The sequence below is a fragment of the Somniosus microcephalus genome, chromosome 34 (assembly GCF_052327205.1).
Source record: "Somniosus microcephalus isolate GS21.2 chromosome 34, FLI_Smic_1.0, whole genome shotgun sequence".
Lineage (NCBI taxonomy): Eukaryota > Metazoa > Chordata > Chondrichthyes > Squaliformes > Somniosidae > Somniosus > Somniosus microcephalus.
The window spans coordinates 22,927,048-22,953,645 of NC_141020.1; the positions used below are offsets into that span (position 1 = coordinate 22,927,048).

Genomic DNA, 26,598 nt, shown 5'->3' on the forward strand with positions numbered 1-26,598 from the left:
CCCATGAGCATCCTCAAGCGACGTTTCCGCTGCCTGGACCGCTCTGGAGGAGCCTTGCAGTCCTCAACTGAGTGGGTATCAAGATTTGTAGTAGTATGCTGCATGCTGCACAACCTCACCATTATGAGGGAACAGCCCTTGCCAACACCTATTGTAATGTATATACCTTTAAGGGGGAACTACTTTTTACAGCTCATGTATACTGCAGTACAGGCAGTGACCACACCTGTATATAGCACTGAGTAGTAATCTGTACAGCCCAGTTCCCGTGTGAGCCACGTTGAGTAAACACCTGTTATACCGTTCTCCTGCAGTCTGTGTCTTATTATACACAGACACAACATTGGCGACAAGGCAAGTTCGAACCTACCTGCAACTCTGCATCACCTCCCGGGGATTCGTTCTTGGAGATCAGTGGATTGGAGGTCAAGGCCAGAGACTCGGGCGTTGACCACGGGCAACCGCCCAGTCATCCAGCAGAGACACGAGAATTGCGGGGGAGGCTGTCGAGAGCCAGGCTTGGCTTTCCAGTCGAGGTGGTCCAGCGAAACGGGCTGGCAACAGGAAGTGCGCAGACCCTTCCCGGACAGCGGCGGGCTAGAGCCCGACCGAGCGGCACAGCAAAGGGCCGAGCAGCGTCGATGGGGGGGAGAGAGAGAGAGAGGGCAGAGTGCACAGGGCGCAGCCGGTGTTCAGGGGCCGAGCAGCGTCGGAGAGAGGGAGAGAGAGACGCACAGAAACCCGCGAGGCGCCACCATTGCCACGAGGACCGCCGAGAGCGGCGTTGGCAGCAGCGCAGGAGAAGCGCGCGAAACCTACAGGGCGCCGCCATTGCCACGAGAACCGCCGGGAGCGGTGTTGGCAGCAGCGGGGGAGGAAGGAAAGCGCGGGAGACGCCATTTTAAGTCATTGGGAGACGCCATTTTAAACCACACCCAAAATGCCGAAGAGTGGCAGTATCACCGCATTTGACAATGAAGTCGAAGATTGGACTACATATGTTGAACGAATAGAGGTATACTGCAAGGCAAATGAGGTGTCAGATGACAAGAAAGCGTCGGTATTGTTAAATTTAATGGGTGCAAAGACGTATGGTTTATTACGAAATCTAGTAACCCCAACGAAGCCAATGGAAAAGAGTTTTGAAGACATAGTAACGATACTACAGGAACATTTAAACCCCACACCGCTGCTGATAGCAGAAAGATTCAAGTTTCACAAACGGAACCAGCATAAGGATGAAAGCAATGCTGATTATTTAACAGAACTGCGCAAACTATTGAAACACTGCCAGTTTGGAGCGGGACTGGCAGATACCTTAAGGGACAAGTTTGTGTGTGGGCTTCAAAGTGAAGGAACCCAGAAACGGCTTTTATCTGAAAAGGACCTTACGCTGGAAAAGGCTTTCAGCATTGCAGTATCATATGAAGCAACAGCACGGGGCGCTGCAGAGATACAACAGAGACGGCAAGAATATGGCACAAACGAAATGTCATATAGAACAGAGAAGTGCTATCGCTGCGGCAGAACAACACACGACCAGAATGATTGCTGGTTCAAAGACAAAGTGTGCAGACAGTGTGGAAAAGTAGGACACATAGCACGAGTCTGCAGGTCTGGAAAGAACACCAGCAATAAGAAACCTATCAAAGAAAAGTACAAGAAGGTACATAAGATGACGGAGAATAGTTCAGACGAACAAAAGAGTGATAACGACTCCGAAAGCAGGGAACTGAGTTGTCTGAAACTACATAATGTGATCACAACGGAGGATCACCGAACCATTTGGGTCACTCTCAAGATAGCAGGAGTCCAGGTAAAGATGGAATTGGACACAGGATCAGCCCTAACAGTCATAAACCGACGGGACTACGAGCGGCTATTCTCACACATACCCTTGAGAGATACAAAAATTATTTTGAAGATGTACACGGGGCAAAAAGTCTACCCCAAAGGAAAAATAAGGGTGACCGTTATATATAACGGTAAGGAAACACCAAAACTAGACCTGTATGTATTGCAAGATGGAGGACCACCATTACTGGGACGTGAATGGATCCGGAAAATACAACTGGATTGGCATTCCATACAGGCACTGACTGTGGCTGACAAAAAGGATGACGACGTCACACCTGCGCGACTGTCAAAGATCCTAACTGACGCAAAAGAAGTGTTCCAGCAAGGACTCGGAACACTAAAAGGCATGACAGCAACGATTAAAATTGAAGAAAACGCAAGCCCAACATTTTTTACAGCCAGACCGGTACCTTATGCGATCCGCCCAGCCGTCGAAGCAGAGCTGGAGAGTCTGAAACGTTCAGGTGTACTGTCCAAGGTAGACTGGAGCGAGTGGGCTACACCCATCATCCCTGTGATGAAAAAGTCGTTGAGCAGCACGCCTGGGGAACCAAGGAAGGTTCGCATCTGTGGGGACTTTAAGGTAACAGTGAACCCGGTCCTTCACACCGTACAATATCCACTTCCGCGGATTGAAGATATTTTTGCCTCGCTATCTGGAGGGAAACGCTTCACTACGATTGACCTGGCCCAGGCGTATCTGCAAATGGAGGTAGAAGAAGCATCAAAAAAATACCTCACAATCAACACCCATAAAGGTCTCTACCAATACAACCGGCTGGTATTCGGGGTAGCATCAACTCCGGCTATTTGGCAGACGGCAATGGAACAAGTCCTGCAAGGGATCCCAGGGACCCAGTGTTATTTGGACGACATCCTGGTCACGGGCGAAATTGACAGTGATCACCTTGCCAACCTGGAGCAGGTGCTCACTAGATTGCAGGAATATGGACTCCGAGCTAACCGCCCCAAATGGGAGTTTTTTTAGAAAACAGATCTCGTATTGTGGCCACGTTATCGATAAAGAGGGGTTACATAAGTCCCCAGAGAAGATTGAGGCAGTAGTCAAGGCTCCAGCACCGGAAAATGTGTCACAACTGAGGTCGTTCCTCGGGCTGGTAAACTACTACCATAAGTTCTTGCCAAATTTGTCTACAATACTACACCCACTGAACACCCTACTGCAAACAGGGGTGCCATGGAAGTGGAGTGACGAATGTAGGCGAGCTTTCCAGAAGAGCAAAACACTAATCACATCGAAAGAGGTATTGGCCCATTACAACCCAGCATTACCAATTCGGTTGGCATGTGATGCGTCACCCTACGGCATTGGAGCGGTGCTGTCGCACAAATTCTCGGACGGCTCAGAGAGACCAATAGCCTTTACGTCACGATCACTAACCTCAGCCGAGTGTAACTACGCCCAGATTGACAGGGAGGCCCTCAGCCTAGTGTGGGGAGTGAAAAAGTTCAATCACTATCTGCACGGGCAGTAATTCACCTTGCTGACTGATCACCAGCCTCTTGTCTCCATTTTTAATCTGAAGAAGGGCGTTCTGGTGATGACTGCGCAACGACTACAAAGATGGTCACTTTTTCTAGGGGCGCACCACTATGAGATTGAATATAAGGGCACGAAACAGCATGGAAATGCTGATGGGCTATCACGCCTGCCACTGCCTACTGCGGAGGAAGCACCAGCAGTGGATCCTGTCGAAATATTCCATTCAACTATAGTTGAATACCTACCGGTAACTAACGCTTGTATCGAAAAGGAAACCCGAAATGACCCGACACTGTCTCGGGTATATGATTTGACGGTGAAGGGATGGCCAGCATATGGCGACTCACTGTTGCCAGCATTCTCGACATGGAGAGAACAGCTGTCAGTGTGCCGTGGGACCTTGATGTGTGGATCCCGAGTGGTAATTCCACCCAAGTTAAGGGATAGAGTGCTCAATGAGCTTCATGAGGGTCATCTGGGAGGGGTAAAAATGAAAAGCCTAGCCAGGGCTTATGTGTGGTGGCCGGGAATCAATAAACAAATCGAGGACCTGACCAAGAGCTGCTCAGGATGCCAGAAAGTCCAAAATGCACCACCACAGGCCCCTCTACACCCATGGGAGTGGCCCTCATCTCCATGGCAATGGGTGCATATTGATTTTGCTGGTCCATTCATGGACTCAATGTTTTTAATAGCCGTGGATGCGCACTCGAAATGGCCTGAGGTCATCAAAATGTCCTCCACCACCACGGAGAAAACTATTGCAGTCCTACAGACCATTTTTGCCAGGAATGGCTTGCCAGAACAGATTTGCTCCGACAACGGACCACAGTTTGTGTCCGAAGAGTTCCGGAGGTTCTTGAAAAAGAATGGGGTAAGGCATTACACATCCGCCCCGTATCATCCAGCCACAAATGGATTGGCTGAGTGGTTCGTACAAACCTTTAAGAAGGCAATAAAGGCTATGTACAATGACAACATTCCGCTGCAGCACAAGGTGGACAATTTCCTGTTCGCCTACCGGAATGCGACACATGCAGTCACCAACCAGGCCCCAGCCATGATGTTCTTTAACCGAAGGTTAAGATCTCGCCTGGATTTGCTCAGGCCAAATGTGCGAAGAGATGTTGAGAGTAAGCAATTCCAGCACATCCATGAGAAGCCAACAAGGAGCTTCAGTGTAGGGCAACCAGTCTTGGCCCGCGACTACCGAACAGAAAAATGGCAGCCAGGAACGATATGCACATGGCAGGACCCACTAATGTACACAGTGGACGTTGGGGAGAGCATCGTGAGACGCCATGCTGACCAGATCCTAGAGTCACAGGAACAAGTCAACCCCATGCCTCGCCCATACGTACCTGGTGATGAACCCGACGTACAGGTCGCATCTACCCCAGAAACAGCATCGGAAGCTGATGAACCAACCGACGACAGGGGGCCAGAATCGCCTCCGAACCAAGAGCAAGACACTCGGGAAAGGCACTATCCAGAAAGGATCAGAAAGCCTCCCCAAAGACTGAATATATAAATCGACTATTTTCAGCTAATGTTGCATGTTAAAAGTGTTAATTGTAATTAGTTTGATATTTAATTGTTAAATAAGTGTTATGGTACTGTTAATCTAAAAGGGGAGGAATTGTAATGTATGTACCTTTAAGGGGGGAACTACTTTTTACAGCTCATGTATACTGCAGTACCGGCAGTGACCACACCTGTATATAGCACTGAGTAGTAATCTGTACAGCCCAGTTCCCGTGTGAGCCACGTTGAGTAAACACCTGTTATACCGTTCTCCTGCAGTCTGTGTCTTATTATACACGGACACAACACCTATCACGCGAGAAGCTGAGGAGCTGGAGCACGAAGAAGAGGTGGACGAGGAAGTGGATGAGGAGGAAGTGCAACAGGAAGTGGAGGAACACAATGAGGAAAGAAGGCTACAACGTAGACAGCCCCTTTTTGCCCGGGCTCTATGTGAACAAATTATTCATGAGTGATACCAGTAACCTTAACCACATCTCCCCATTCACCAACAGTCTCACACTCCTTACCTTTCCTCTATCACTGACCATCACATCATCCTCTTTCCAACAACACAAAAATAAAAACCACCAGAAAATGCACATTCCAATCCAATTTTATAAATTCAATCATTACATAATACATATACAAAATTAAACTAATCACCCTTGTTCATTCCCTTAGTATCTGTCTTTGGTGTGCCTTTGCCTATCCTAGTGCTCCTACAAAGTACTTCCCCACTGGCTTTTCATAGAAGATAGGAGCAGGAGTAGGCCATTCGGCCCTTCGAGCCTGCTCCGCCATTCAATGAGATCATGACTGATCATCCAAATTCAGTACCCTGTTCCTGCTTTGTCCCCATATCCCTTGATCCCTTTAGCCTCAAGAAATATATCCAACTCTTTCTTGAATATATTTAATGAACTGGCCCCCACCGCCCTCTGTGGCAGAGAATTCCACAGGTTCACCACTCTCTGGGTGAAGAAATTCCTCCTCATTTCAGTCCTAAATGGCCTACCCCTTATCCTTAGACTATGACCCCTGGTTCTGGACTCCCCGGCCATCAGAAACATCCTTCCTGCATCTAGTCTGTCCAGACCTGCCAGAATTTTATAGGTTTCGATGAGATCCCCTCTCAATCTTCTAAACTCCAGTGAGTATAAGCCCAATCGAAACAATCTCTCCTCATACGTCATTCCTGCCATCCCAGGTGTCAGCCTGGTGAATCTTCGCTGCGCTCCCTCCATGGCAAGAACGTCCTTCCTCAGGTAAGGTGACCAAAACTGCACACAATACTCAAGGTGCAGTCTCACCAAGGCTGCAGCATGGGTGATGGAAGACTGCTGACCTTCAATTGAGGAGACTGCAGATGACCTTGGAGGGCGACATCGAGCAGCTCCGGGCCTAGAGGGCCCAGCATCAGACTGCACCATCTCGGTCTGAGCTGCAGCAGTCTGAGCTAGCTGGCTGACAGGCAACAGCAAGGGCACTGCCGGAGTGGCAGGGGTGGGAACAGGAATTCTGTCATCCTGACCGAGGACTGCATGTTCGTGTTTCATGGAGCCACAGCCACTCTCCCAGGCGCCGCTGTAGCTATCCTATTGATCTGTTGGAGACCAGATTGTTGGACTGCTGCGATGCCCTGGAAGTCCCTTTGAACAAAGCCACAATGGCAGCAGTCTGAGCTTGCAAGGCAGCAGTCTGAGCTTCCAGTACAGCACTCAGACCTTTGATGGAAGCTGTTTGTGCTGCAATGGAAACTGTGAGTTTGGCCATCAGATGCTGGATCACGGTGGGTTCTCCAGGTGTGCTGATGGAGATGACCACCCATCCTATGTTGGAAAGGATCAGCTCCAAGCTCTGCACATAGCCCTGTGCCATTGGTGCTGGGCTCCTCCATGCTCATTGACATTGTGCGCAGGCTTTTGATGGCTCTCCAGTGCATCAAGGATTTGGTTGTGTACAACCATCAGCCTTCTTCTGTAGCCTGGCCCATCGAAGTCCTCATCTGACTCCTTTGCAGGAGAACTAGTGTGCAATCTTGCCCTCTGACAAGCTGGCACCTATGCTATGCTTTCCCCCCACCCTGGCTCCTGTGCACTTGTGTCCGGTGTCTCACCATGAGCAGATTCTGCCTCTATCCTAGCCTCTAAAATACAAGCAGTGTCAGTCTCTGAGGTTGTGGTTGCCGGTGCAAGGTCGAGTGATGGTGTCTCTTCATCTTTAATGTCTTCTTCCTCTTCCTCCTCTGACTGGGAAGGTTCCAGTTCTTGGGTATCGGAAAATAAAAAAGGATAAGGTTGTGGTGAGGGGAGAGGAGAAAGTAAGAAGTGTGTGCTTCTGCATGCTTGTGAGTCTGAAGAGATTGCGTGATGAGGGAGAAGTGGGATGAGAGAAGGAGGATTAGGTATGCAGATGCCCAAATCATCGATCCCTCCAGTCCTGCCAGAGGCCACAGCCTCAGTGATGCCCCTTCCCCAGTGATGCCCCTTCCCATGGTGGCCAGCACTGTCTCCTCCATGGGGGTTAAAACATGCAGGCACGCTTGTCCTCCTCCAGTTCATTCTTGCTACCTCCTGTTATGCACCGCTACCTCCTGTTATGCACCACCATCTCCTGCAAGAAAGATGGAAGTGCGCCAGTGAGTGTCCTGCAATATGTTTGGGGGATGTGGCTGTCGGTGTATGAGAGCTGTGAGTTGTGGGTGAGAGGCTTGCAACCATGTTAAGTGTGTGAGGGTAAGGAAAAGCATATGAATTGAAGGGATGAGTATTGATTGATAGAGATTGTTGGTAGGTGGATGATGGGGTGTAGTGAATTGAGCAGTGAATAAGACTAGTGGTGCAGTTGGTAGGATATGCCATTTGAAGATGAACTCACTCACTTTGATAACTCGTGTCAGATCATTAAACATCTTCCTGCACTGCATCCACGTTTTTGGAGCTACACTGCTGGCATTGACCTCCACTGCTACTTATTCCCATGGCCTCCTGAGCATGTCTGGAGGACCTCCTGCCTCCCCATACGGATACAGGATGTCTCTCCTTCTCGCTACGTCTTGCACGAAGACTCCCAGTGCATTGTCGGTAAACCTTGCTGCTCACTCTCTCCCATGTTCAGCCATTCCTCAAATTGTCACAGCACAGATTCACTTTTCAAAAAACTCCCACCACTTTCTGTAGCCACAATTCACCTCCCCTTTAAGAGGTGCAGGCTACCTTTAAGTAGCACTAGCCACTCGTGATATCGGGCCCCCTGCTGATGCGTGTAGCCAATGAGCAGCACAGGTAGTGCTGGCTGCACGTTGCTATCATTTAAAACAGCAGACAGCATGAATTTAATGCGCTGCCTGCATTGCAATGAATGGACGTGGGTCAATCATGTACCATGATCCCCTCACCCATTTTTAGGAGTTATCCAAGTTAACCCCTAGCATCTGTCACTTGCTTGATACAGATGTGCATTACAGACTGCCTGATGTGACACATGTCCCCAGATTGCCTTAGACGGATCCAGTAGCATGAAAGCTTCATGCTGTGGTAACCTTCACCTCCAGAGGAAGGGCTGTGTTTATTTCAAATATTGTCTGCATAAAATGTTAGAAGGGGTCAGAAGATATGTGACAGTCTACCTTGGGATGGGGGTACAATGAAGACAGATCTCTGGCATGTCCAGGTACATGTAGAGGGGACTCTAAACAAGTATCCTGGACCATGACCCCACCAAGCCATCATCTCCACAGTAAATGTTCCATCCATAACTTCCAACCTCATAGTTCCCCAACCCTGCACAGCCTACCTTTTCCCCAAGATACACAAACAGGACGGTCCTAGTAAACCGATCCTTTCAGCCAGATTCTGACTCTATGGGCTGGATTTTCTCATTGGAGATGGGTTGGAGGCGGGACTGCTGCTTGTCGTGTCAATGTCCCGCCTCCATCATCGTCTGACCAACCAGAGGGATGTTCCCCTGATTGACTTTGTTAAGCCCGCCCTGTGGGCTCAGCAGGCCAATTAGGGAGGAAGTCACTGACAGAGCACGTCAACGTCAGACGTGCTATCTGTCAAGACTTCGTGGAAGAAGAAATGTCAGCATTTGACAGCTCTGTGAAACTGTCAAACACTGGCATTCTCTGTAGTTTGATGAGACCTAGTGTTCAGGACTCATCAAACCTTTCAACTTTGTCGATTTCAGATGGCTGTTGGTTCGGAGGATCCAACAGCCAGTCTGTGAAATTGACAATGATGATGTCGGGTCTCCCGATCCAGAGAGGATGAAGGCTGTAGGAAGAAAACAAGGTAAGTGAACATTTTTTTACACTTATCACTCACCTTACATACTTACCACTCCACACTTGCACCCATCACTCACCTCTACATCTTAGTTCCAGGTGCCTCTGACCGCCACAGACCCCCTTCATGTCCCCTCCAACCCAGCGGGGTTCTCCGAGGTCGGGAAGCTTCACCTATGAAGGTAAAGTGGCACTAATCCTTTTTTCTGCCTGTTAACAGGCAGTTAAAAGTATTTAATGCCTTTCCCGCCTCCAGGAGACGGGACCTGAAGCAGCACATCTTCCCACCTCCTGGCAAAAGGGAACAGAGGCGGGATGGGGTCGGGTTTGCCATCCGCCCCCACTTTCTGCTACTTTAGCAGCAGTCCCGCCTCCATGCCCGCCTCCTCGGGGCTTGGAAAATCCAGCCTTATTTGCCCCATACTTGTCTAGCCCCCACCCATCTGTGACCACTCATGAGTCCATTTGCCACTTTAGTGAATTCTGGTTTTCTGGCCTTAATCATAGAGTCATAGAGTTATACAGCACGGATAGAGGCCCTTCGGCCCATCGTGTCCGCGCCGGCCATCAAGCCCTGTCTAATCTAATCCCATATTCCAGCATTTGGTCCGTAGCCTTGTATGCTATGGCATTTCAAGTGCTCATCCAAATGCTTCTTAAATGTTGTGAGGGTTCCAGCCTCCACAACCCTTTCAGGCAGTGAGTTCCAGACTCCAACCACCCTCTGGGTGAAAAGGTTCTTTCTCAAATCCCCTCTAAACCTCCTGCCCTTTACCTTGAATCTATGCCCCCTAGTTATTGGCCCTTCTACCAAGGGAAAAAGCTCCTTAGTATCCATCCTATCTATGCCCTTCATAATTTTGTACACCTCAATCATGTCCCCCCTCAGCCTCCTCTGCTCCAAGGAAAACAAACCCAATCTGCCTAGTCTCTCTTCATAGCTGAAGCGCTCCAGCCCTGGTAACATCCTGGTGAATCTCCTCTGCACCCTCTCCAAAGCTATCACATCCTTCCTGTAGTGTGGCGACCAGAACTGCACACAGTATTCCAGCTGTGGCCTAACCAGTGTTTTATACAGCTCCATCATAACCTCCTTGCTCTTATATTCTATGCCTCGGCTAATGAAGGCAAGTATCCCATATGCCTTTTTTACCACCTTATCCACCTGTTCCGCCGCCTTCAGGGATCTATGTACTTGCACACCCAGATCCCTCTGACCCTCCGTCTTGCCTAGGGTCTTACCATTCATTGTGTATTCCCTTGCCTTGTTAGTCCCCCCAAAGTGCACCATCTCGCACTTTTCCGGGTTAAATTCCATTTGCCACTGTTCCGCCCATCTGACCAACCCATCTATATCGTCCTGCAGACTGAGACTACCCTCCTCGCTATTGACCACCCTACCAATTTTTGTATCATCCGCGAACTTACTGATCATACCTTTTACATTCATATCCAAGTCATTAATGTAGACCACAAACAGCAAGGGACCCAGCACCGATCCCTGTGGTACCCCACTGGCCACAGGCTTCCAGTCACAAAAACAACCTTCGACCATCACCCTCTGCCTTCTGCCACTAAGCCAGTTTTGTATCCAATGTGCCAAGGCACCCTGGATTCCATGGGCTCTTACCTTCTTGACCAGTCTCCCGTGCGGGACTTTATCGAAGGCCTTACTGAAATCCATGTATACCACATCCACTGCGTTACCCTCATCCACACACCTAGTCACCCCCTCAAAAAATTCAATCAAATTAGTCAGACATGATCTTCCCTTGACAAAGCCATGTTGACTATCCCTGATTAATCCTTGCCTCTCCAAGTGGAGACTAATTTTGTCCCTCAGAATTTTTTCCAATAATTTTCCTACCACTGATGTTAGGCTCACTGGCCTGTAGTTCCCCGGTTTTTCCCTACTCCCCTTCTTGAATAATGGTACTACATTAGCGGTTCTCCAGTCCTCTGGCACATCCCCTGTGGCCAGAGAGGTTCTGAATATATGTGTTAGAGCCCCTGCAATCTCTTCCTTTGCCTCACACAGCAGCCTGGGATACATTTCGTCTGAGCCTGGGGATTTATCCATTTTTAGGCCTGCTAAAACCATCAATACCTCCTCCCTCTCGATGTTAATATGTTCGAGCATATCACAGTCCCCCCGCCCTATTTCTATGTCTACATCGTCCCTCTCCATAGTGAAAACAGATGCAAAAAATTCATTTAGAACCCCTCCTACATCTTCCGGCTCCACACACAGATTGCCACTTTTGTCCCTAATGGGCCCTATTTTTTCCCTAGTTATCCTCTTACCCTTAATATACTTATAAAGTATCTTAGGATTTTCCTTTATTTTGCTCGCCAGTGTTATTTCATGGCCCCTCCTTGATCTCCTAATTTCTTTTTTAAGTATCCCCCTGCACTTTTTGTACTCCTCTAGGGCTTCCTCCGTTTTAGCCTTTTGTATCTGCCAAAAGCCCTCCTTTTTTTTCTAATCCATTCTCGTATATCCCCTGACATCCAAGGTTCCCTGTGGTTTTTGGAACCACCCTTGACCTTTATGGGAACATGTTGCCATTGTATGATCTCAATCTCCCTTCTGAAAGCCTCCCATTGCTCCGATGCGGATTTTCCTACAAGTAGCTGATCCCAGTCCATTTTGGCCAGATCTTGCCTTATCCTATTAAAATCGGCCTTCCCCCAATTTAGAACCTTTATTTCCGGCCCATCCCTGTCCTTTTCCATGACCACCTTAAATCTCACCATATTATGGTCACTGTCACCAAAGTGCTCACCTACTAGCACTTCTTCCACTTGGCCGGCCACATTCCCTAGAATTAGGTCCAGTACCGCCCCCTCTCTTGTAGGACCTTCTACAAGCTGGCTCAAAAAGCTCTCCTGGATGCACTTTAAGAATTTTACACCCTCTGTGCCTTTCACACTCTGACTATCCCAGTTAATATTGGGGAAGTTGAAATCCCCCATTATTATTACTCTATTATTTGCGCATTTCTCTGAGATTTGCCTACATATCTGTTCCTCTATCTCCCCCTGACTGTTTGGAGGCCTATAGTACACTCCCAGCAAAGTGCTTGCCCCCTTTTTGTTTTTAAGCTCCACCCATATGGCCTCATTAGAGGAACCTGCTAATATGTCATCCCTCCTTACTGCAGTAATTGACTCCTTAATTAATATTGTGACACCCCCTCCTCTTATACCTCCCCCTCTGTCTCGCCTGAAGATTCTGTACCCCGGAATATTGAGCTGCCAGTCTTGCCCCTCCCTCATCCATGTCTCCGTGATAGCAACAATATCATACTCCCATGTGTTTATCAACACCTTCAGTTCATCCACCTTATTTGCAAGACTCCTTGCATTAAAATAGGTGCCATCCAGCCTTGCCCTTGTATATTTGCCCTGTCTACCATGCTGACTTGTTTTTTTCTCTATAATTGGCAGCACATCACCCCCTATTTCAGCTCCCCTCTGTATCCCATCCCCCTGCCAAGTTAGTTTAAACCCCCCCCAACAGTGCTAGCAAACCTCCCCGCAAGGATATTTGTCCCGCTCTGGTTCAGGTGCAACCCGTCCGACTTGTACAAGTCCCACCTTTCCCAGAAGCAGGCCCAATGATCCAGGAAACTAAAACCCTCCCTCCTGCACCAACTCTTTAGCCACGCATTCATCTGTTCTATCCTCCTATTCCTATACTCACTAGCATGTGGCACTGGGAGTAATCCAGAGATTACAACCTTTGAGGTCCTGTTCTTTAATTTGCTACCTAGCTCCCTAAATTCTTGATGCAGGACCTCATCCCCCTTCCTACCTATGTCGTTGGTCCCAATGTGGACCACAACCTCTGCCTGCTCACCCTCCCCCTTAAGAATGCCCTGTAGCCGCTCAGTGACATCCATGACCCTGGCCCCAGGGAGGCAACAAACCATCCTGGAGTCACGTTTGCGGCCACAGAAACGCCTATCTATTCCCCTTATGATAGAATCCCCTACCACTATTGCTCTCCCACTCTTTTTCCTCCCTTTCTGAGCAGCAGAAGCGTCCCTTGTGCCAGGAAGCTGGCTGCTGCTGCCTTCCCCTGGTGAGTCATCCCCCTCAACAGTATCCAACTTGGTATACCTGTTTGAAAGGGGGATGTCTGCAGGGGGCCCCTGCACTTCCTGCCTGCCTCTGTTGCTCCGCCTGATGGTCACCCAAGTTCTTTCTGCCTGAGCAGCCCTACCCTGCGGCGTGAACAACTCGCTAAACGTGCTATCCACGACCCTCTCAGCATCGCGCATGCTCCAAAACTCATCCACCCGCAGCTCGAGCGCCGCAATACGGTCTACAAGTAGCTGCAGCTGGATGCATTTCCCGCACACATGGTCGCCAGGGACACTGGCAGCGTCCCTGACTTCCCACATGGAGCAAGAGGAGCAGAACACGGGTCTGAGCTCTCCTGCCATGACTTACTCCTTTAATTAATTAAAACATTTATTCAATACCCCAGTTACAGGTATACTCTAGGGTGCTTTATTTACCAACTGTCCCCACAACACAGAGACCCTAGAAATTTAACACCACAGAATTCAAGCTTGTAATGAAAAGAGAGAAATACTCACCAACCAATCACTTACCTGCTCCCTGGTGACGTCACACCCCAATTACTTTTTACCTCTCTCCTTCCCTCCGAGTTCAGAGACTGGAGACTGGTACGCCTTACCTGGTCTCTGGGGACTTTTATAGCCCCGCTGCTGCCGCTGAGTTTCCCGCCGACGCACTGAGGCCTTACCTGGTCTCTGGGGACTTTTATAGCCCCGCTGCTGCCGCTGAGTTTCCTGCCGACGCACTGAGGCCTTACCTGGTCTCTGGGGACTTTTATAGCCCCGCTGCTGCCGCTGAGTTTCCCGCCGACGCACTGAGGCCTTACCTGGTCTCTGGGGACTTTTATAGCCCCGCTGCTGCCGCTGAGTTTCCCGCCGACGCACTGAGGCCTTACCTGGTCTCTGGGGACTTTTATAGCCCCGCTGCTGCCGCTGAGTTTCCTGCCGACGCACTGAGGCCTTACCTGGTCTCTGGGGACTTTTATAGCCCCGCTGCTGCCGCTGAGTTTCCCGCCGATGCACTGAGGCCTTACCTGGTCTCTGGGGACTTTTATAGCCCGGCTGCTGCCGCTGAGTTTCCCGCCGACGCACTGAGCAAAATCATCTAATTTTTACTACAGACGTACAGTTCATCTTTATCTCAATCCTCATCAGGGTGGCCTGAAGGATCCTCCACTTCTTCCTTGAAACATGGCCCAACCTGTCCCCAACTACTACTATTCTTCGTCGCCTAGCCGAATTTTTATCTTGAAGAACTTTCCCTGTAACTCCACTCACTTTCGCTATATCAGTGCCGTCCAATATGTTAGCCATTAGCCACGTGCAGTGAATTGGGAAGATGTGGATAATTGCATTTCTGATTAGTAAATAAAAAATGAGTAAGACACTGTTGTTAGGAATGTCTTTCAATACTTATATTCACACAGGACATGTATGTATACTTTAACGTTTTGTGTGTTGGTTGGTAAAATGGAAAGATGAAAAGCAGAGTGTGCAAGTGTTTTTTGATCACTGAGTGCTTTACTTCCTAGGTTACTGATTGGTGTTAGATGTTTGTTAAGTAAATGTACACATGTGAAGTACATTTACCTGTATTGTGTGAGTGTATGTAAGCTTTTCCCACTAAAATTTGTGCATGTAGCTAAAACAGTGCTGCTATAGCCACATCTGTAGCTTATCAGCAATTTCAATTGCACAACACTGCTCCAGATAAAAAGCAACGCTGTGGGAACCCACGTAGTCTTTATAAGGTCCCCTGCAGGATCTCAAAAATGAAAGGAAGATATTTCTGTATGACCTATGCCAGAGGGCCAAACAAACAACCCTCTTGATAAACCTGAAGTAGCCTAATGTAAGAAACAGACATGTTTTACAGAGTTACCTTTACTTACAAAAAGCTATCAGTGACGTAAGGCAAAGGAAAGAACTCCTGATATGATAATACTTCTTCTAATGGGATCATTCGTTTAAAGATTTTTGTAGTGCCATTTGGAAGAACTGCATAGACCATCTGAAATACAAAAGGAACATTTCTTGACAGTGATTCTGAAGTCAACACTGCTGAGTCACGGTGCAAGGCTAATTATCACACAAACTGATCTGGGTCTAAAGAGCTACAATTTATAGCTATCGAAGAGTTTCATATAGATTGTGCAAAATCCCCATTTTAAATGCTTACAATTATTTCCTGGTGTGCTCTCATTTTACAGTTTTCAATGTTTTAGTTGACTTTTGCATTATCTTACAATGAGTACATTTTATACCATGAAGTGGTACCCGGAGGGGTAATATCACTATATGATAAAGAGGCCCAAAAAGGTGAGTCTAAAATTATTTTTGTGGGTCCGGACCGGGAGTGCTTCTCTGGGCTCCACAATAATATGAGTCACTGCTGCCCTGGTCTCAATTTCTTCCACATAAGTTCCTTTGAGGTTACATTGGGGGTTATCTGCCACATAGTCAATCAGCAGTCCAATGCTGCATTAAGTATTTTTTTTTAATTCGTTCATGGGATGTGGACATCGCTGGCAAGGCCAGCATTTATTGCCCATCCCTAATTGACCTTGAGAAGGTGGTGGTGAGCCGCCTTCTTGAACCACTGCAGTCCGTGTGGTGAATGTACTCCCACAGTGCTGTTAGGGAGGGAGTTCCAGGGTTTTGACCCAGCGACGATGAAGGATCGGTGATATACTTCCAAGTCAGGATGGTGTGTGACTTGGAGGGGAACTTGGAGGTGGTGGTGTTCCCATGCGCCTGTTGCCCTTGTCCTTCTAGGTGGAAGAGGTCGTGGGTTTGGGAGGTGCTGCCGAAGAAGCCTTGGCGAGTTGCTGCAGTGCAGGTGACCGATTCCCTGTTTTGGAGAATCACCTACTTTATCTCCTTTCCAATGGACACATCGTTTTCATGATCGTCCATGCTGTGCCCACCCCCATCAAACCATCATCCTGGCCAGCTCAGCTTCTGAGCCACCTGATGGAGCCGGCAAGCTGTAGTAGGTTGGCTGCTCGGGGAACGCAGCTCGTTGGTGACATGTTAATGAGGTCTGGCCCTCAAAATGGATGGGGCCTGCTGCCAAAGGAACTGGACAGCCATCCTGCCCACTCTGCCGACCGACTGCCCAATAGTTTTAATCTACCTTTCAATGTTGGTGAAATTGAGTTACCACCTCCCAAACTTAACACCACTATAAAATCACATTGCAGTTTGTTAGCAAACCAGGAGGTGTTGCTTGGTGCCCATTTTGGACTGCTTTTGTTTCATTTATTCATTAGGAATGAAGTAGATTGTTCTCAAGATAACTGAACCTTGACTTTGGTCACTACTGGATTTATGCTGTAAGAATAAGCCATTTGATTTAACTTCTGCTGTAACTTGACCAAACCTTAAAAGTTGACCACATTTTATGTACCATTATGCTTCGCGAGGCCAAGAGACTAAGATGCTACGTTTGTAAGCTGTGAAGGCTGCCAACTGTCTTTCAACAGATAAGGAAAACAGACCTTGAAGATTCTGTGGGAACAGACTATTGAGCTGTGGAATCATTGCAAATATAGAAACATCTTCAGACTGTGGCGTGTAACCGGCCTTGAAGCCCACAGATGCTTAACGGACAATTGATAAGAGAAACTGATAAACTAATGTCGTATAGTTAGGGGCACATATGCAGTGGGAGGATTGTCAGGTTTTACTCTATAAAAGATGCTGTTAAAAAACACACGTCGGGCAACCTGGTCAGTTGTCAGAAATCATACGTCTAGTCATCGCCGAATTGACCAATCGCAGGTATTTGTACATATGTGGTGTTTTGCTTGAGCTTAAAGGGATAGCTCTGTGTATGCTGAAGTATAATCGGGAATTATTATATGCTACATAACTGACAGATGCTTATTTGTAATCTCTTGCTGATTTTGAATTAAAAGAAGGTTTTCACAGATTCATTGGGTTTTGTGTTATCTGTTTGATGGGTCTGAACTTTGGAAACTGTTGGACGGGGCGAGGGGCGATTTCTGCACGTCTTACGGATTTTGGCGCCCAAACAGGGACCCGTTCAGAGCAGACAATAGCAAAGACAATGGATAAGTTAGTCACTAAGTATGTGACAGGGAAGTTGCCTCTTCGAGAGAAGTGGATCGGGGTCATTATAGACGGTGATGATCCAGTACTGAAGGCTGAACAGTGGACCCAAGGGTCTACGTGTCGGCCAAGGTTAAGGAAATCCGTTTGGTTATTGGCCTATCAGAGGCAGGTTAAATCTGATGAAAGGGTAAAGATCAAGTTAAGGAAAGAAACAGAGGAAGAAAGGGAACGTAGGAAAAGGCTTGACAAACAGTTGGAAAAGGAGGAGAGGTGGTGTAATAAAGAGCAATACCTCGAGAGCTAGTGTATTAATAATTAGAATCAGTGCGATGCCTTGTCAAAAGAACTATCCAAACAGAGTCATCAGGCAGAGCAGGCAGAAAAGGTTAATGAGGACCTGAAGGTTGCATTTAGGGTCACCCAGAAACAGGCTCTAGAGGAACGGTGTGCTCATGGGGACCACACTGAATGTAATAAGCAGATTAAGAAACTGGAGGTGAAGCATAAAGAGCAGGTGAGAGAGTGGGAGATAAAGAGGGAAAAAGATCTAAGTTGCAGGCTAACCAACCTGAAAACTCAGCAAAGGAAGGAAAAAAACAGGGATTTGGGGAGCCAGGAGACGTTACTGAGACAATTTAAAAGAAGGAAAAAAGGAAACTTAAAAGTTTAACCAACATGGAAGCTATCAGCTTCTGTGCCGAGACAAATAAAACACAAGATTTGCTGAGTGAAAGGAACCGTAAAGGATGCTGGAATTCCAGCTTGTGTGAAAGTGTGTGTTAAAATGTGGAAGTTTTCCTGACAAGGAATGTTTAAGAAGTTACAGTAATCCTTTTGTCTGAAAGTCTGTCTTTAAAAATAGTGTCTGTTGTGTTTGTTTTAGCTCCACCCATTTTTCCTGTGCAGAGAGCTAAAAGCATTTTAATCCTTTGTGCTCTTGTCTTGGATGTTGGACAAGTGTATGCTGTTTTAAGTTTGTTAATATATTATTTGAGAAGTGCTTGAGCCATTTGTTTGGTTTCTCAACTGATTTGGTACTTCGAGTTCATAGCGTGTTACAGGGATTAATATTTCTAAATTGTGTGAATGTAGTTGTTTAAGTATGTTTATTTCAATTTAAGATTGTGCACCAAAATTGAATTACATTTTAAGTGCGGATTTATTTTGACTATGATTTGTGCAGCTATAAAATGCACAAAACGCAGTTTGTTTTACAAAGGATAAGCTTCAGCCTTGAAGTTACAGTTGCCATGGTTTCTGATAGTGACTGGTAGAAAATGAATCTGGACTTTTGAAAGTACTTTGCTTTAAAATGATAAATCAAATTGCTATTGTTTGATTTTATTTTTAAATCAATTTGAACGTTTACAAAGCACTGTCTTCTTAATTTGGTTATTGCAAGTCTGAAACACCCATTTTCTAAGTTTTTGACAAGTAGCCTATGGTGAAATAAAGAAAGGAGAAAAGGAAAGGTTCTGTCCCTGTTCTACTTTCAGTGTAGTGATGTCTGAAAAAAACTTGCATGAATGTTTCGAAGCTGAGGAAACTACTCCCTCTTTTTCACTGGTACTGGTTAGTTTGAGATATTGGTCTGAATTAAATTGGAGTTATTGAGGTTAATTAACCTATTAAAACCAGACTTTTATTACGGTCATGCTGAAGTTCTGGTTGGTTTAAATTGTGTGAAAGCCTCTAGTTCTGGACATGAGGCAATCACATCAACAATAGTTATTTTTAAAATTTCTAACCAATTTCAAGTATGAGTGACCAAGGGGAAAAAAGGGGGAATGCTATTGGTGTGCGTGGAGTTGTTTCACAGAATGTTTGTAGCGGTGTTACTAATGATTTTGAAAGTTGCGAGAAGCTGACATTGATTGATGGGATCTGAGTTTTGAAAAAAAAAGTTAACCAACCTATTAAATTGTGAAAACCCAACTGTCGTTTTTGATTGGGAATTTTTTTTAAAATTTACGTGAAGTGACGCAATTGCATGCGTCTGACAATTTGCTCCGCCTTCTTACAAACCTGCAAAGGAGTTAACCCTTTCCGCTGACAGCTGTTTTTTTTAAATTCACCACACAACTTTTTATTGCTGAATGAAATTTAAAGATATAGGGGGAAAAATTTGGTTGGCTTGCGCCTCCCATTGGATCCCAAGAGGGCGCTAATGGGGCGCAAAGCAACTAGCGCCCGGGCATGGCGATGTTTGCACAACTCGTGAAATTGACTAGAGTTTTTGTGGCGGCGCAATAGTTTACCGCCCCGATCTCCTGCGCCCGCAGATCGTGACATCAGTCGAGCGTGCAACGCCCTGTTGGCGCCACGGACCGGATATTGAGTGGTGCCTCCCTCCTTTCCGCCTGGTGCAAGCAACGACAGGGAAACTGGAACATTTCCCAGTCGGTGAGGGGCTGAGGCGGGGGCGCTATTTAAAGGCTGCCTCTTCCTGGCTTTTTCTGTGTTGGACATTTTTGCACCACTCATTCTGACAGAGAGATTCTGAGAGAGAGAGAGAGAGACTTCGGCATAGAATCAACGCTGTGTGAAGTAGTTTTGGCTACTGAGCATCACTTTGCAGGTACTTTTGGATTTGACCTTCATTACTTCAATTGCCAAGAGACTTGGGGGATGCACTGATTTGGGGCGTCGTCCTGCGCCTGAAGAATCGGAGGGAACAGAGACGCAGAGAGAGAATGGCAATCATGGCCAGACGGAGGAGGGCCAACAGGCCTCTGCACAGGAGACCTTACCCTCCCAGGGTATTCGGGGAACAATTCTCCAACATTAATTTGTCTGGTTGGAATAAACGGGTCTTTTTCCGAGTGGCAGGCTGTGACTAGTGGGGTACCGCAGGGATCGCTGCTAGGACCCCAGCTATTCACAATATATATTAATGATCTAGACGAGGGAACTAGATGTAATATCTCCAAATTTGCAGATGACACAAAGCTGGGTGGGCCTGTGTGCTGTGAGGAGGATGCAGAGAAACTCCAGTATGATTTAGACAGGTTGGGTGATTGGGCAGATGCATGGCAGATGCAGTATAATGCGGATAAATGTGAGGTTATCCACTTTGGTGGCAAAAACAGGAAGACAGATTATTATCTGAACGGCAATAGATTGGGAAAACGGGAAGTGCAACGAGACCTGGGTGTCCTTGTGCACCAGTCGCTGAAGGTAAGTATGCAGGTGCAGCAGGCGTGGAAGGAGTGCAGCGAAGATTCACCAGGCTGATACCTGGGATGGCAGGAATGACGTATGAGGAGAGATTGAGTCGATTGGGCTTATACTCACTGGAGTTTAGAAGATTGAGAGGGGATCTCATTGAAACTTATAAAATTCTAACAGGACTAGACAGACTAGATGCTGGAAGGATGTTCCCGATGGTCGGGGAGTCCAGAACCAGGGGTCACAGTCTAAGGATAAAGGGTAAGCCATTTAGGACAGAGATGAGGAGGAATTTCTTCACCGAGAGAGTGGTGAACCTGTGGAATTCTCTACCACAGAAGGCAGTGGAGGCCAATTTATTAAATATATTCAAGAAGGAGTCGGATATATTTCTTAAGGCTAAAGGGATCAAGGGATATGGAGAGAAGGCAGGAACAGGGTACTCAATTTGGATGATCAGCCATGATCTCATTGAATGGCGGAGAAGGCTCGAGGGGCCGAATGGCCTACTCCTGCTCCTATCTTCTATGTTTAAGAAGGCAAATGGTATGTTGGCCTTCATAGCGAGAGGATTCGAGTACAGGAGCAAGGATGTCTTGCTGCAGTTGTACAGGGCCTTGGTGAGACCACACCATGAGTATTGTGTGCAGTTCTGGTTGCCTTATCTGAGGAAGGATGTTCTTGCCATGGAGGGAGTGCAGCGAAGATTCACCAGACTGATAGCTGGGATGGCAGGAATGACATATGAAGAGAGATTGGGTCGATTAGGCTTATATTCGCTAGGGTTCAGAAGAATGAGAGGGGATCTCACTGAAACTTATAAAATTCCAACAGGACTAGACAGACTAGATGCAGGAAGGATGTTCCCGATGGTCGGGGAGTCCAGAACCAGGGGTCACAGTCTAAGGATAAGGGGTAAGCCATTTAGGACTGAGATGATGATGAACTTCTTCACCCAGAGAGTGGTGAACCTGTGGAATTCTCTACCACAGAAGGCAGTTGAGGCCAACTTATCAAATATATTCAAGAAGGGGTTGGATATATTTCTTAAGGCTAAAGGGATCAAGGAATTTGGGGAGAAAGCAGGGACAGGGTACTGAATTTGGATGATCAGCCATGATCTCATTAAATGGCGGAACAGGTTCGAGGGGCCGAATGGCCTACTCCTGCTCCTATCTTCTATGTTTCCGAAGGCTGCGCTTCAGCAAGGAGGTGGTCACTGAGCTCTGCCACCTGCTGCAGACAGATCTGCAGCCTTTACTGAGGACCAGGACGTCTCTGTCGGTGGCTGTGAAAGTTACAGTGGCTCTGAACTTTTATGCCACTGGCTTCTTTCAAGCAGCTACTGGGGACATCGCTAATATCTCCCAGTTCGCGGTCCATTGCCGTATCCGTCAGGTCACAAATGCCCTCTATAAAAGGAGACGCCAGTACAACTCTTTCCCGATGACCCAGGCCAAACAGCGTGAATGCACATTGGGCTTTGCGAGGATAGCGGGCTTCCCCATGGTGCAGGGCGCCATTGACTGCACGCATGTGGCAATGCGGGCACCGCATGAGAATGCAGAGGTTTTCCGAAACCGCAAGGGGTTCCACTCCTTAAACGTCCAGTTGGTCTGTGACCACAGACAGCTGATACTCGCTGTCAATGCCCGCTATCCTGGCAGCAGCCACGATGCTTTCATCCTACGCCAGACTGCTGTGCCAGAACTTTTCCAGGCACCGCATCAGCCAAGTGGTTGGCTCCTCAGGGACAAGGGTTATCCACTCTGCACCTGGCTGATGAAATCGCTCCGTAACCCCAACACCCCTGCTGAGCTGCGGTACAATGAGAGCCATCTCGGCACCAGGAACATCGTTGAGCAGACGATCGGCGTGCTCAAGCAACGGTTCCGCTGTCTGGACCACTCAGGAGGAGCCCTGCAGTGCTCGCCTGAGCAAGTCTCCCTCTTCATAGTTGTGTGCTGCATTCTTCATAACCTGGCAATCCTCAGGACCCAGCCAATGCCACCAGGTCTTGGAGCACCACCGGAGGAGGAGGAGGAGGAGGAGGAGGATCAGCAGCAGCACCAAGGCGGGAGGGAGCCGCTTCTAGGCCCCTACTGAGGAAATGGCTTCTGGCATGGAGAACAACATGAATGAAAGCAACCCGCAACCCCAAAGCCAGCCAAGGCAGCAATGATTCCAAAGGCCAAAACTGTACATTTTGAATACAAAAACTTTTTTATTTTACAAACTCTGTGTGTGTCATTTCTTCATGACAAACTAATAGAAACAAACACAAAAAATCATTCATTAACATTACTGGTTCTCATAACCTGGAGATAATGTCCAAAACACTAAACAAAAGTTTGAACACGAACCTCGGCCTTCAACAAAAAATTGACCAACATTTCGTCACGCCTCCTACTTTTTGCCCTTCGAGGGTGTTCTCCTTCCCTTGCACACATAAGAACATAAGAAATAGGAGCAGGAGTAGGCCAATCGGCCCCTCGAGCCTGCTCTGCCATTCAATAAGATCATGGCTGATCTGATCCTAACCGCCAATCTACTATCACAGAACCATCTCCTGAATCTAACAGAATTAGACACACGAAATAGGAGCAGGATCAGGCTACACGGCCCCTTGGCCCGCTCCGCTACCCACAGGGCCATGACCGATGCGAACCTAGACTCATGTCCAAATTCCTGCCCGCTCCCCGTAACCCTTAATTCCCTTTACTTCTAGGAAACTGTCTATTTCTGTTTTAAATTTATGTAATGATGTAGCTTCTACAACTTTTTGGGGCAGCATATTCCATGGACCTACCACCCTCTGAGTGAAGTAGTTCCTCCTCATCTCAGTTTTGAAAGAGCAGCCCCTTATTCTAAGACTATGCCCCCTAGTTCTAGTTTCACCCATCATCGGGAACATCCTCCCCGCATCCACCCGATCCAACCCCTTCACAATCTTATATGTTTCAATAAGATCGCCTCTCATTCTTCTGAACTCCAATGAGTAGAGTCCCAATCTACTCAACCTCTCCTCATATGTCCATCCCCTCATCCCCGGGATTAACCGAGTGAACCTTCTTTGTACTGACTCGAGAGCAAGTATGTCCTTTCTTAAGTATGGACACCAAAACTGTACACAGTATTCCAGGTGCAGTCTCACCAATACCTTGTACAACTGAAGCAATACCTCCCTATTTCTATATTCTATCCCCCTAGCAATGAAAGCCAACATTCCATTGGCCTTCTTAATCACTTGCTGCACCTGCATACTAACCTTTTGAGTTTCGTGCACCGGGACCCCCAGAACCCTTTGTACTTCAGTACTTTCCAGTTTCTTGCCATTAAGATAATAACTTGCTCTACGATTTTTCCTGCCAAAGTGCATAACCTCACACTTTCCAGTATTGTATTCCATCTGCCAAATCTCTGCCCACTTACTTAGCCTGTCTATGTCCCCTTGCAGGTTTTTTATGTCCTCCTCACTCACTACTTTCCCTCCCATCTTAGTATCATCTGCAAACTTTGATATGTTACACTCGGTCCCCTCCTCCAAATCGTTAATATAGATTGTAAAGAGTTGGGGACCCAGCACTGACCCCTGCGGAACACCACTAGTTACTGATTGCCAGTCTGAGAATGAACCATTTATCCCAACTCTCTGCCTTCTGTTAGATAGCCAATCCTCTATCCATGCCAGAATATTACCCCCAATCCCGTGATTTTTTATCTTAAGCAATAATCTTTTGTGTGGCACCTTGTCAAATGCCTCTTGGAAGTCTAAATACACTACGTCCACTGGTTCCCCTTTATCCACCCTATATGTTACTTCCTCAAAGAACTCCAGCAAATTTGTCAAACATGACTTCCCCCCTTCCCACCCTACTGCTCCTCCGTAATGGGGCCCCAGTGGCTGCAGCAAGGCTGGTGGAAGGCTGATGATTGTCAGAACCTGAGACTACAGATGCCCTTGAAGGACGGCCTCGACCAGCTCTGAGCCTGGAGGGCCCGGCTGCAGACTGCACCAACTCTACATGGGCGGCAGCAGTCTGGGTTACAAGTGCAATGGGGAAGTGACAGTGGTGGTAGCAGGAATGCTGTCATCTTGAGAGAGAACAGCAACTCCCTGCTCGACCAACACACTGGCACTCGCACGGGGCAGCACCTCAGCATCCGGAGCAATCTGCTGGAGCACAGATTGCTGGCCTGCTGCGGTGCGGTTAGAGCCCCAGGGAAATGTGTCCGAACCAGCAACAATGGCAGCAGTCAGTGCTTGCGTGACCTCAATCAGAGTCTGCATGAGACCAGTCTGAGATTGGATCACGGCAGCCAGTGACTGAATTGCAGCCCTAAGCATTAGCGTGGCATCCGCCTGTGCTACAGCGAATAGATTGGGAAAAGGGGAAGTGCAACGAGACCTGGTGTCCTTGTGCACCAGTCGCTGAAGGTAAGCATGCAGGTGCAGCAGGCGGTTAAGAAGGCAAATGGTATGTTGGCCTTTATAGCGAGAGGATTCAAGTACAGGAGCAAGGATGTCTTGCTGCAGTTGTACAGGGCCTTGGTGAGACCACACCTTGAGTATTGTGTGCAGTTCTGGTCACCTTATCTGAGGAAGGATGTTCTTGCCATGGAGGGAGTGCAGCGAAGATTCACCAGACTGATAGCTGGGATGGCAGGAATGACGTATGAAGAGAGATTGGGTCAATTAGGCTTATATTCGCTAGAGTTTAGAAGAATGAGAGGGGATCTCATTAAAACTTATAAAATTCTAACAGGACTAGACAGACTAGATGCAGGAAGGATGTTCCCGATGGCAGGGGAGTACAGAACCAGGGGTCACAGTCTAAGGATAAGGGGTAAGCCATTTAGGACTGAGATGAGGAGGAACTTCTTCGCCCAGAGAGTGGTGAACCTGTGGAATTCTCTACCACAGAAGGCAGTTGAGACCAATTCATTAAATATATTCAAGAAAAAGTTAGATATATTTCTTAAGGCTAAAGGGATCAAGGGGTATGGGGAGAAAGCAGGGACAGGGTACTGAATTTGGATGATCAGCCATGATCTCATTAAATGACGGAACAGGCTCGAGGGGCCGAATGGCCTACTCCTGCTCCTATCTTCTATGTTTCTATGAAGTGCTCCACACTCCTTGCCAGTGCATCAATGCAATCGGGCACCCTTCCCACTGAACCCATGAGCTGAGTGTGCATGTCCACCGCCTGGGTGTTCATTTCAGCGATGAGCCGCTCCTCCTCTGCGTCCAATACAGCAGGACTCGCTGGCCTACTCTCCCTCCGTGGAGAAGGCCCCCGAGCTTCCCTAGCCACATCGCGATGCTGCAGCCCGCTGGGTCCTGGAGCTTCACCCTCATCAGACCCTTCCCCCCTGCTCCCCTCCAGGGAAGATGTGGTCATGGGCATGGGCTTCCTCGGGAGAGGGTGGCGCTGATGTTCCGGCTTCCTCTTCCTTCTCGCCTGTGGCTTCGCTCCCACTGGCAGCTTCAGGGCCCGTCTCCTCAGCTGGTGAAATACCATCCTGAAAACAGGGAGGTACAAGAGTGGCTTTAGCATCAGGACAGGGAGGCAGTAAGGGAGGAAGGAGTTTAGCGATTTAGTAAATTGGATTTGAAAGTGTCAAAGACAGGTGTTGTGAGGGACAAGTGGGATGAGAGAGAAGAGAAAGCTGATGACCTTACCATTGCTGTCCCGAACGGGGTCGGCCTCTCCAGGGGCGACGGGACCAATCACCTGGCTTGCCACAATCCTGTGGACGTGTGCCTCAAGATCACTGAGGGGTTGCAGCTGAGGCCACCCTCCACCCGTCCGTTGCTGCTGTCTCCTATTATGAGATAGCTTGGCCTGCAAGAAAAAGGATGGTGTCTTGAGTAAATATACAGCCATGGTCTTGCCTGATGTTCCTCCCATAATTGAATAGCCCTTAATGTATGCAGCCATGGTCTTGCCTGATGTGCCTCCCATAGTTGAATATGCAAGGTGTGTGTTTCATGAGAGGGCCATAGGTGTTGGATGAGTGTTGGGCATTGGGGTTTTAAGACCCGTGGGCCATAGAGTGAGGTTGAAATGGAGGGATGGAGAGGT

General features: G+C 47.8%; 1 protein-coding gene across 1 annotated transcript in view; it reads right to left on the reverse strand.

The window, feature by feature from the left end:
* Window positions 1-26,598, reverse strand: part of LOC147096877 (cation channel sperm-associated auxiliary subunit gamma-like) — a 297,982-nt gene that overhangs the window by 122,805 nt on the left and 148,579 nt on the right. The window contains exon 9 of the mRNA XM_085973141.1: window positions 15,157-15,283. Coding sequence (XP_085829267.1) covers window positions 15,157-15,283 — 127 coding nt within the window. The remainder of the gene's footprint in view (window positions 1-15,156; window positions 15,284-26,598) is intronic.